Source organism: Mugil cephalus, chromosome 10 (genome assembly GCF_022458985.1).
Source record: "Mugil cephalus isolate CIBA_MC_2020 chromosome 10, CIBA_Mcephalus_1.1, whole genome shotgun sequence".
Taxonomy (NCBI): domain Eukaryota; kingdom Metazoa; phylum Chordata; class Actinopteri; order Mugiliformes; family Mugilidae; genus Mugil; species Mugil cephalus.
The window spans coordinates 5,864,853-5,877,716 of NC_061779.1; the positions used below are offsets into that span (position 1 = coordinate 5,864,853).

At 40.6% G+C, this 12,864-nt stretch overlaps 1 protein-coding gene across 2 annotated transcripts in view; it reads left to right on the forward strand.

Annotated features, from left to right (window-relative positions):
• The window catches only part of si:dkey-246g23.2 (solute carrier family 66 member 2), a 50,185-nt gene that overhangs the window by 1,457 nt on the left and 35,864 nt on the right, over positions 1-12,864 (forward strand). For both annotated transcript variants that reach the window (XM_047597184.1, XM_047597183.1), the window contains 2 exons: positions 1,749-2,004; positions 2,793-2,926. In XM_047597184.1, coding sequence (XP_047453140.1) covers positions 1,796-2,004; positions 2,793-2,926 — 343 coding nt within the window. In that variant the 5' untranslated portion in view covers positions 1,749-1,795. The remainder of the gene's footprint in view (positions 1-1,748; positions 2,005-2,792; positions 2,927-12,864) is intronic.

The window sequence follows — 12,864 nt, forward strand, 5'->3', positions numbered from 1 at the left end:
AATAGAAACACTCAGCATGAAACGTCACTATTTCAAGGATTTGATTTAGAGACAGCATATCCGAGTGCCTCACCACCTTGATGCGATGCACACAGGACGGGCTAATAATAACATGTATTAACTGTGGTCAGTTAAGAAACTGTAGATTAGCTGCAGTATGGCTGATGTCAGTTAGGAGGAGGAGGCACAGTCTTGCATTTTGACTTGTTATCTATACGCTCTGGCAGTTAATCCTGGAGCCTCCCACCCAGGCCACCTCAGCAGTGCCCCCAATACACGCCTGTCATGTGGCGCCTTCACCGCCTGTTGAATGTTCGACCTTTCCCACCGTCCCACGTCATGCCTTGATACGCTACATTTCCACATCTTTCACTTCCTAATTCCCTTACTTGTCATCCCCGTCGTAATCTCACATTTTCTGCTTCTGCATTTAAATGTGTATAAAAGAGATTTGTCTGTCAGAATTATTCTACAGCGTAAATGTTTGCTAATTAAATTACAATGATTAATAAACCCACTGTTAATAAAATACTAAATCTACTTAATCCCTGCCTATGGGCTCCGTATAATCTGCTTGCTAAAACGTCTGACTGTAGTTAAAATATGTTTTTCAGGCAGAGCTTTACACTGTATGTGCATGAATAATATTACTGCATTTGATCATTAATTACATGCAAATGTGGGACACTGGTTAAGACTTTTTGAACACATCATCATCTTTGAACACTCATGGACAATTTCTACATGTGGGCGGGACTATTTCTGCACCTGCTTCATTTAAACCCGACGCTCTAGTCTGCCATCTAGTGGTAGCAAAGGGTTAATACCTTAGTCAGTAAAAATATGCTAGCGGGCATTTCATCGGATTCATTCTAGAGACGATCACAAGACAAAAGTGTACAAGGAACAAAACTCCATCAAATTCTACAGTTAAAACTTATTTATGCTTCTAGTGTCTAATCAGCAAATACTTGTTTGAGGGACTTCATTGTTCGCAATTCTGGTTTTCCTCAGCCATGTACAGATAATAAAACTGACAGTTTTATATTTTTTCACACATTGGTGACTTTATTATAATATAAATATTGAAATAATCCCAGTGTCCACATATGAGGACATTGTTTTTTGTTTTTTGTTCCAAAAACTACTACTTAGTTTTTATACTTCGTAGGTCCTACTGATTCCAAATACTTTGGAGAAATTAAACAACAACAACAACAACAAAAAAAAAACGGTAAAGAAAAGTCTGAATTAACAGTTTTTAATATGCGGAGCAAGAACAGTAACACACCGTCAAGGGATGTAGTGTATGTTAAATATTACCACGTTGTCATGTTACTGCGGTATTAATAGTGTCTCTATTGTAATGTTAACTTCCAGGCAGCCACCACAGTGTGACGGCATAGATAACACCAGCCCAGTTCATTGTCCTTGTGTTCCCCAACAAAATGTTTAAGTCTGACCAATGTAGCCATTGTGCCTGAGCTACTGGCTTGCTGTAATTGGATTTTTCCAGCCAAGAGAGTATTGTGAAGTAAAGAGGGGCAGCATTTTTGACTACACAAAACCCAGTAGGGCGATAATAATTGGGCTATTTAAATATAAATGTAATCAGCTTAATGTGTTTAGTGCTTTTAGGCGACTGGGCCAAGTTAATTTATGACCCAGTGACTTCTGGTTGCCTCATGACGCCCATTAGTCCATTCATCCGATCGCTCTGATTGACCTGTAATGTGTCCGCTCCCCAGCTGCCACAACAAGACCCCTTGGACACCACTGAGATTCTGTTGGTGTGATGGATGCAGAGGTGGTGCTGCAGGAGGAGGACATGGAGGGCTCCTGGACGCTGCTGTCCTGGCTGGCGTCCGTCGTCATGGTCCTTGGGGGAGCCCTGCCCTACGTGCCACAGTACCAGGAGATCCAGAGGAACAACAACACTGAGGGCTTCTCCACCAGAGTCTGTCTGGTGCTGCTCATAGCCAACATCCTGCGCATATTCTTCTGGTGAGGATGAGAGACAAAATATTGGGGCTATCATTCAGTTTAACCTCCTGAGACCCTGTGTTGTATTGCATCCCTGCTCCATTTAAACCCATCGTCCTCGTTAGTGGACGCTCTAGTCTGCCATCTAGTGGTAGCAAATGGTCAGTACACTAGTTGGTAAAGACATGATAGCTGGCAGTTCAGTGGATTCATTCTACAGACGACCACAGGGCAAAAGTGGATGAGGAACAAAACCCCATCAAATTCTATGGTTAAACGTATTTATTTATGCTTATTAATGTTTCCAGTTTGATATGACATGCAAATTTAACAAATTTTATCAATAACAACAAGCTACAACCTCGCTAATTAGCAAGTACTCGTTTGAGGACGCTACAACTTCATTGTTCACAATTCTGGTTTTGCTCAGTCATGTACAGGTATTAAAATAAACAGTTTTATATTTTGTCACGCATTAGTGACTTTATTATAATATAAATATTGAAATAATCCCAGTGTCCACATATGAGGACATTGTTTGTTTTTTTGTTTGTTTTTTCCAAAAACTACTACTTCCTGTTGAAAGATGATGCTTAGTTTTTATATTTCTTTGGTCCTACTGATCCCTTGGAGAAATTAAACAAAAGCCTGGGTCTCAGGAGGTTAATTCTGTTTTTTGTTTTTTTTGTTTTTTTCTGGCATTTTTCTGCTTCTCATTTTGGCTTTGCCCCATGCCTTGTTTATTGGAAAACCATATTAATGTCATAGTATCCAAAATGGTATAGTGTTCTTTGGTCTCTTTCTTGCAGGATAGGGAAGCAGTTTGAGCTGACTCTGCTGCTTCAGAGTGTGGTGATGATCCTCACCATGTTCGCCATGCTCCACCTCTGCTGCACGGTCCAAAACACCAACAGAGTGAGCACCAAGCAGCACCGACTTTCAGGTAACCAAAAATCACAGAAACTGACAACATTCGTACATAAGAACTCACCTACAACGGACAAAGCAACACAGTCACTGTCACATACGCATAACACGAATAATTTTGAGGAAGGAGATGACATATTCAGCTCTCTGTGGTAGTTTTTACTCCAAATGCATCAATTCCTATGCCTTGTCAAAAGGGGGAGCCATTGGAAAAGGTAAAATGAGAAGGCTGTCATTGTCAAAATACCGTACAACTGAAAGTTGCATTCTCGTTACCTTTTGTTTTCTCCTTTTTTTTTAATGAATAGTTGCATCTGACTCTTTTTTGTATATATGATAAAAACCAATTAATAGTGAAGCTTGAAGCCAAATAAAAATACTGATATCATAAACTGAACTGTTAGAAAATGCGAGGCAAAGCAGATCTGCCCTATGGATGTTGTAATGTTGCACTGTCACTCATGAGATGAGTCTGACTGTGTGTGTGTGTACTTGTATTACTTATGCTCTGGGGACCTAAGTCTGTTGACACGTTGTAGGGACCCAGCTCTCGTTTGGTGGGAAAAAAGCAGTGAAGAAAAAAAAGTCCTCTAAATCGTTGGAAACAGGATATATTTACATGGGAAGTGTTGAAGTGTGAGAGGAAATGAAGCCAAATAAGATTAAGTAGACCAATGTCAGCGTCCTCTGTGCATTATGTGTGTGCTTCTTTTGTCTTCAAGTGCTCAAGGAAGGGAAACCATTCTGTATTAACATGTTCATGGTCAGTCTTTTATGGGTAATTGTGGTTTTTACAGATGCTCCAGATGATTGTTTTTGCAAATGTGCTGACAGAAATCCAATCTAAGCAAGTTTTTATAGAAGAAGAAGTTAAATGAACGGCTCTTGAAATCATTCAGAGAACAGTTTGTAATTACAGCGACCGTTTCATTCTCCGATGACCGACATGTAAGAAGTAGACAATTCCTTGTCAGTGACAAAGCTTTTTAAACTTGTTATGATTAGAAACGAACAGAGATTGTGTGTGTTTTCACATGAGAATATTTCTCATCTTTATCTCAGGCATCTGTGCTTCTCTTGTGTCTCCAAAGACATGAGTTATTACTCATCATCAACACTCTTTTTTATTTATTTATTTATACATACTGTATGTTGCAGCCCACGCCAAACCATTTTCGTGGCAAATGAAATCATTTTGTGGTGGTGGATTTTCTCTGGGGGTGGACTCCATAGGCTTCATATCTATCTGTGCTCAGTGTTTGTGCACACATATCAGTGGACAGTGAGTCTGCCTGCAAGCAACTCAAGTGTATGCTCGATGCTAATGAGAGAGTGAAGAATCTTCATGCACTAGCTTGTTCTCTAGGACTTTGGTTTACGAAGACTTAGCGTGACCACTCTCTGAAGGGCGGTCCTGAGGTTTGGTATCGCGGAAAGCGGGTACGATGGTGGGGGGGGGGGGTGGCAGGGTCACGACGAGAATAGATCAGAACACCCTGAACTGTCTGCTCCTCCCTCCTTCCCTCCACTGCTAAGTCTTTCCAGCAGATCAGGGTCATCACTATGTAAAGCAGTTGCTACTCCCCAAGAAGCTTGTTGGCATCATACGAAGCTATTTTTGTGGATCTTACATTTCCTGTAATTTTCGTCTCTGTCCGCCCTAAGATTTGCTTCTAATTTTTTCCTCTTCTTTCATTCCGACATCCTCTGTCGTTTCACTTTTCTCCACCGTTAGTCCCTCTGTTGCTGCTTCATCAGTTCCCACCTCTTCTCCTCCTCTTGCTTCCCATAACTTCTACTTTGGGAACAGACATCCGAGACTGCCCAAGCCCATATTGGTGTCGCCCCTGCTCCAGTTGCTTCAGTGCCAACACCTGTCATCCACTCGCTAACCTCATTTCCACAACCTAAAACCACACACGACCACAACACAAACTGAAGGAAATGGAGACAAGTCGTATGTTTACCTTCTATTTGGTACTGATCATGCCTATTCATACGTTATATGCTGTGCCGAACACCCCCTCTTCCACCTGTTCTGGTTTTATTTTATTTTTCATACTCTTGCCATGCGTGTTGTGCGTATTCCAAATTTATTTGATGTCTGTCTGCTGCATTCTTTTCATGCGTCGTTTAGCCTTGCACACTGAAACACTTTTTTTCTGCCTAATGCCGCTGGCTGTGCATTGTTCTTGAGTGTTTTGAGGCAAGCTGAATATGCTTCACCTTTTGACCTCAGATAGGTTTGATTGTGTCACAATCTGAGTTAATTGTTCTTCTCTCCAGTACGTGCTGGCTTGCTCTCATACTTGCTTACTGTAGGTTTTTTTATGCTTAATGATTCCTTAACAATGTGTGGGTGTTAACCATTGTTGTCAGGAAGCAAGGCGTGCTTAAGCGTTTATTAATTGTTGTTTGCATGGTGTACGTGGTGCATGGTGTAAGTGAAAAAAAATTAATAATGGTAGGAAAACAAATATACCGGTACGTACCATTTTGAAACAAAGGGTTTTTGAAATTAAGGCCTCCCTCTAAGGCCTTCCTCCAGTAATGGCCGGGTATTCTGTGTAGCTGAGTAATAAATGAAGGCATCGGTCACTATTAGAGGAAATACAGTAGACACATGAGTGTCAGAGTTCTGAGTGTACGTACTTAAATAACTGTTCTCAGATAATATTGACTGGAGGGTTCAGGTTTCGTCTCCTGAGCCACACTTGACTTTCTAAAAATAGTCCAAACACATTTTTAAGACAAACCTCTGTTGGGTTTAAACTAAGCAGTCAATGTGAAATTACGTCACATACTTCTGTCCTCAGACACACGTACGATACATACCCTATGAGGCAACCCTGGTGATCTATTGTAATTGCATTTTAACAAGCTCTCGCTGCGGTCACTTGGGGACGAAGTTAATTACAAAAGGCAAAACTTAAAATTGAGTTTTTTAAAATATATATGTTCCGGGCTGACTCATGTAGCTCTGGAGCAACTACAGGTTAATCTAATAATCGAAACAGGCCAATCAGGCATAACATTCTGACCACCTTCCTAATGGTGTGCAGGTCTCCTTTATGCCTCCAAAACAGTTTGTGAGGCCTTCTGAGGGTGTCCTGTGGTGTCTGGTAACAGAATGTTGTTAGTGGGCTCTGTGGATCATCTCAAAGATATTTGAACTTGAATTGAATTTGGAGGCCAGGTCAGCACCTTGTGCTGCATTTCATGATTTTCAAATTGCTCCTTAACCATTTTTGTGTGTGAGCATTACTGGTATCAAGGATTGTTACGGGGTGGGGGGCATCTGGTCTGGTCTAGGTGGGTGGTACGTATCTTTATGTATCAGAATGAAAGGTCAGGGGTCTGCCTCCTGCACGCAATCTACTCAGATGTCTTCTCTCTGTTCTGTTCTCCTGTGATTTCAGTGAAACAAACAGTTGATCCACATTGACTTCAACTCCATCATGGGTCGCTCAGTTCCACTTGTCATTGTGTGAAGTACAGGGTAGTAGCAGCCTAGCTTTAAAGTGGTGTAATCAGAATAATGTCGATAACACCAGGGCACAGGCGTAAATGCTTTTTATCTGTGTGCAGTGATACGGCGTAGTCTCCTTTAGACCTGTTGGAGGAGTATTAACCAAGCTTCATGTTCTCTTCACATGATCAGCAAGAGGTAGATGGATGATTTGGCACCTTATTCACTAAAATTGGAGCCAGTACACCACAGCCAAGTCTTTGTAATGGTCTATGCCCGGAGTTGACTCAGCCGTGACTTTGCGGTGTCTTTTATCGGCCACCTCAGGGTGCCACATAAGCAGTCCTGACCTTTATTATATGTGGAGTGAGAGCCTGATGGGGGTAAGGGGAGAGAACACATTCAAAGGCAAATGTTGCCTCAGGGTAACAGTGAGGTTTTGTTCAATGAACATCACGAATAACCTTCAGGCCCGATAAGTTAAAAATAAATAAATAAATAAAAACTCTCAGCAAATTCTTAGTTGTCAAACTGTGCTGTTAATGTGAATTACTGTGCATTTATGAGAATTTAGATTTGGAATTGATTTAAAATGAAACAACATAAAAATGGAAAAACATCGCCCTCTACTGTCTGACACATGTGTTTGACATCATCTCTAGTAGCATGCTTTAGTCTGTAGAATGTGCACTCATATTATTCTACTTCATATGGCTAATATCTATTTTCATCAACCAGCCCACTCGTAAATCTATGACCCCTCTTTGTGAGTCACCTAGGAAACAGCCACCGTGGATATTTAGCATCCTGTTTGTGGGAGCCTTTGAGAGCGCACCAAGCCATAAATTGAAGAAGAGATGGGAGTCTTGATAGTCAATGTTGACCCTGTGGTTATCCTTAAAACCGTTGACTCGAACCGTTGAGCGCCACTTCAATTTATTCTAGATAACCTCTTCAGGAGAGGGTGAGACAATCAGACGCTGGAAACGTGACAGGAATTGTTTAAAGAACGTGCGCTCAGGCAATCGATTGCCTTTAATTCTGCAAAATGCTGCTGCCCTACAGAAGAGCTGTGCACGTGCTGAACGCTGTCTTCTACAAACATAAATTCACATAGTTTTCGAACACAGCCGCAGCTCATCCACCCGCCTAACAGGAAATTCACTGCGGATAAACTGATTTAATCTGGAATATACTTTTTAAATGGATGAGTGATTGATCAATAGGCACTTGGCCACGGCCTTGGGCTCAGTGAGTGCTCGTGTACAGCTGTGACTGTGTCACTCCTTTGATTCCATATAACATAGTTAACCAAGTGATAACCTTCAGGTGCTTTGAAGATGAAGCGGTGTACGGATAAATAAAATAAAATAAATTGCTTTAATTTCTAAGAGGATGTTCCCCCTTTGTGACAGGGTGTGCGCTGTCTGTGTCTTCTCTCTATAACTGATAATTAAAACTGCTTTTATTGGAGAGCTTTTCCTGGTTTTTACTTGAGTTTTAACCCTTTAAGGCAGGAGTGTCAAACATAAGCCCCAGGGGGCAAAACCGGCCCACCAGAGGGTCTAATCTGGCTCATTGGATGAATTTGCAAAAATTACACTGAAGCTATTAGCTGAAAATTTCTATAAAATAACAAATTGCACTCGCGTATCTTAAGAAATTTACAGTTGTTCATTACATGTAGCTGTACTTTTTTTACACTAAAGCAAAGGGAAACATTTGGAGTTGTCGTTATTTGCAAGTTTAGTCCTAAAATGAGTTTGACACCCCTGCTTTAAGACCTAAACCTCTGCCTACCCATAAAAAAAGGTTGCGCTATATGAATTATCGTAACTCACAGATGGACAAAATTCAGTGTGTGGCTGAACACTGGGAATTTGCACTTTCTTGAAAAAATGTTTTAAAAACTAAAAATAATCTACCATTAAATTTGTTGGTAAAAGCGAAGTTGAGATGTCACGAAGGTCTTCCAGACAAAAGCACAACTCCCCAGTGTTCAGCCACACTTTGAATATTGTCAATAGTGGAAACCATTGTGAGTTACAGTAATTTAAATACCGCGTGCTTTAACGGATCACCGGCGATCCTTTCAGTTTTAAAGAGATAAGTGAATTTTAATTGAGATGATTTTAATTAAGTTCTTCTCTGAGTTTTATTGTTTTTCTAATGTTTTTGTGAAACACACTTTCAAAAACAAAAGTGCTTACAAAGAAACGTTTATTCTCTTTCCTTTTAGCCAGTAAGATGTAATTGAGTGCTTTCATTACCTACAACTGAAAGAAGGTCCACACACCAAAATCAAATTCTGTCCCGTTATCTTGAACTCAGAAATCAATGAAACAACTCAATACCAAATCAATTAGGTGCATCGATAGAGCCTTACTTTTAACAGACAGAACATTAAGACATCACCTCTTTCCTTCTTCGCTCCTCTACTTGTTTGGGCTAGTTATCCTAGAAAGGTTCTATAATCCGTCAGAGTGAGACTTAAATGTACGACACATGCAGGATATTTAATTATTGCTGCTGTTTATTCAAATCCGTGCTCCTCGCTCAGTTTTTGTTTACAGTTAAAATGCAAACTGTCCCAGTCCCAGTGTGGCATCACAGTACTGTAGACACAGTGTGTGATGACTCTCATGCTTATCAGCACTGCAGCAGGAGGATTCAGGTCGAAATATCACAAGCGACACACGTACACATTCACAAACTTTGTGCAGCCCAATTTGCATTTACATATAAAACACACACACACACACACACACACACACACACACACACAAATGTCTTCTTACTTTCAACATACAGTGTTTTTAATGAAACGCCAGGATAACGGCAGTTTTTAATTAGCAAGTCAAATGAAGTATGGTAAGGTGAGAGGTCCTTTATTAACCCGTTACCGTATTAGATTACTTCTTTCTGCAGGATATTCAAAGAAGTGACATGAATTCATTCGTTTGCGACTTTTCTCAGAAGCTAAAAACAGAACATTTCTGGAAAACAGGTCCTGTAATTACTGTTTTTATCACAGATTTACTGGCAGTGTCACTATGGTGGCGTTTAGTGGGTCTTTAAATAAGAAGATAGAAGAGTCTTTATCTGATCACTGAGGTGACCATTCACCTCATCATTCAGGGGCTGTCTGTTGTTGGATTATTAAAATAGTGCAGCTGATATTCTCCAGACAAAGTGTGCACATGTTAGTCTTTTTTAAATAATCAAAAGACACAACATGGCACATTTTGATGAGTGATACTAGTAAAAGATAAAATTTATGGTGCATGACGGATAAAATACATTAAGCTTTTGCAGTTTTAGGTGCTTGATTAGATTGTGGTTTCCCTAGATGCAGAAAAAATATAAAGACTGAATTAGGTGGCTATCAACACAGAACTTACACCCATAAAACAGCCCAAACTGTGGTAAAGTTTGGTCAGTGATCCAAAGTAGTGTCCAAAGATGAATAAATAACTGTGTTTGTACTTCAAGGGAAGCACAATATTACAGAAACAAGCAGGTGCATATTCAGTGGTGGTGATGTAATAGGTGACGCAGCTTATAAGTCTCATTAAGTAGGCTATGCTACATAGAGCAACAACCATATGTTAATTTAAAAAATGTCACTTAAAAGAGCATACACCAGCATTATGACCACTGAAGTAAATAACGCTGATCATCTTGTGACAATTACATTGTTCTGCTGGGAAGCTTTTTGACCTGGTGTTCATTCATTCATGTAGATGTTACTTAGACATGTAGCACCCGCTTAGACCAGACCAGACACCCCCGCCCCATAGCAATGACACTCCTTGATGGCAGCATCCAGCAGGAGAAGAACAGCACAAGGTGTTGACCTGGCCTCCAAATTATTTGGCTATGGCTCAGTAGGTAGAGCGGATTGTCCATGAACCGAAGGGTTAGCGGTTCGATCCCCCGAGTGTGCCATATGCCGAAGTGTCCTTGAGCAAGATACTGAACCCCCAGTTGCTCCCAGTGCAACTGGCGCATGTGTGTGTGCTTGTGTGAGCGAATGGGTGGATGTGTCTCTGACTGTAAAAGCGCTTTGAGTACCTTTGAGTAGGTAGAAAAGCGCTATATAAGAGCAAGACCATTTACCATTTTTTTTTTGGACAATTTTTGCCCCCAACCAAAGGTCTAATGAAGTGAATAGACAGTGATTTTGCAGGAGCTTAAAAAAAAGTTATTAATATATGACACAAAAGAAAGGCTTATATTCTCTAAAACTCATTTGATGTCTTTTCTTCTTGACTTGACATAAATCTGATTTTCTTTGTCAGTTCTTAAGACACGGATGTGCTTGTTTTAGATTTTACTGACGACATACCGAAGGCACCTTTTGTGAAGAATCTCACGTGAATCTGCGTGAATGTGCTCTTAGTTGATCCGCCGTGTCACATCACACAGATATATGGATATTGAGCAAATTCTTCCCGGCCCCTGACTGACGGTCTGTGCTGATACGCGGTGGTTATTTATGGATGTGGGTTAGTAATTCATGAACTTGTCTTTGACCTTGTTGAACTGGTTGTGTGTCGCCTCATTAGTGCAGCAATAGAGAGAAGTCGTGACAAAACATACACCTCCATCAATATCCATCTCTGCCATATAACCTGTCAGGTGTCTGTCGGTGTGTGTGTGTGTGTGTGTGTGTGTGTGTGTGTGTGTGTGTGTGTGTGTGTGTGTGTGTGTGTTTGCACGTGAAGGGAGAGTGTTATTTGTTCCCATCTGTTATACCGTGTGTGGTTGAGTGTGTGCGTGTCTCAGGGTCTTGGGGCATGTTGCACATCTGTTTCAGTGTGTTACAGGGCGCCCGGTCAGCCTGTATTTTGCCTCACAAAAATTCTCACGGATCACTTGCAGTACCTCTAGGAAAACTCGTACCCAATTTTGAGAAATTTAAAGCTAACCACCTCTATAACCAACATCCAAGAGTTTTTTTATTAATAATAATAATAATAATAATGATAATAATAATAAGGCATTTGTTTTATATAGTGCTTTACCATAGACGCTCAAAGTGCTTTATAATTGCATTATTCATTCGCTCAAACAGTCACCAGTGCAGTACAAGGAACTGAGAAGAAAGTGTGCATGTGCTAGAATACATGAAACTTCCACTTGGAAAACAAAAAGCCTCACAATTTTACAGAATTGCTCATTTTTCTCTCAGCAATGACTCCAACCAAATAAAGACAATTTGGCAGAGGGACCTTGGAGAGATTGAAGATCATAAATGGGCAACAATTGTGGCTAGTTGTGGTAAATATGTGAGAGAGGCAAGGGGTAAACCTGCAGAATATAACGTATTACATATGTACTATTATACACTATCTAGATTGTATAATATATATTATTATATATATGTATAAGATAAAACTTTTGGGTTTCCTGTGTTGGACATGCAAAAAAGAAAATGGAACTTTCCTTCACTGTGTGTGTGGGAATGTGTTTTAATCAGACCCTTCTGGACTCAGATATTAAATATTTTAAGTAACTGGCTCGGAACAGAAATCTCCTAAAATCCAGAGCTCTGCCTACTGGGGGATAAATCTCAGTTACCCAATGTAACCAAATGTCCTTTTTCGGTAATCTCGGTGGGTACGACGACAGCTTGTCGAGTCATTTTGAGACATTGGAAGGCAACACAAATTGCACGGGTGAAAGAATGTGTGTGTGCGATGAAACAGCATCTTACGACTGTATGATTAGTAGATTAAATCACGACAAGGGGGAGGGGGCAACTCCTTGGGACAGGTTTTGGGATTATATAAAGGTAGATAATGACCCCCACTAGGATATTTTTGTGTTTTTTGTTGCCTGTATCTGTTGCCTAGGGTTACGTAATTGTGTCAATTGTTATCTGTCCCTGTATGGAGAATCTTGCTGCCATGTATCAAGCCTTTGAAAAACGTGATAAAAACTATGCAAGCGTATGCAGACAATACAAAACGGTGCAAACGGTGCCGACAGTGCAAAGATAAATAATACAATACAGACAGTACAAAACACTTGCAAGACATTTATAAAAGACAGTACACAAAAACAGAGAGCAGCACGGGCTATTGAGCAGACTAACCGAGTATGAGTGGGTGATTGACCGATCAGTCACATAGTGTGTGCAAAGGATGCAAAGGACTCAGTATAGGCTATGATATCATGGTGGCTGTGGGTGTGTGTGTCATGTATGTTCAGTGCCGTTTCAGTGAGTTCGAGAGATGCCTTGGGGGAAGAAACTCATATCACCGCGTTAACATTGATTGACCTGCTTCAGCAGTAAAATAAATGAAGTCCTGCTTTGTTATCTTTTTTTCCTCCTTATCGTTTTTCTCTCCATTATTCCTCCCAGTTAAGGCCCCTTTGTTTTTGGAGGCATCAGCTACACAATGCGAGCTGTAACTGTGGCCCAGCTGCACTGTGGCCTGACTCCTATGATCATCCAAAAAATATTGAGACCCATTTTC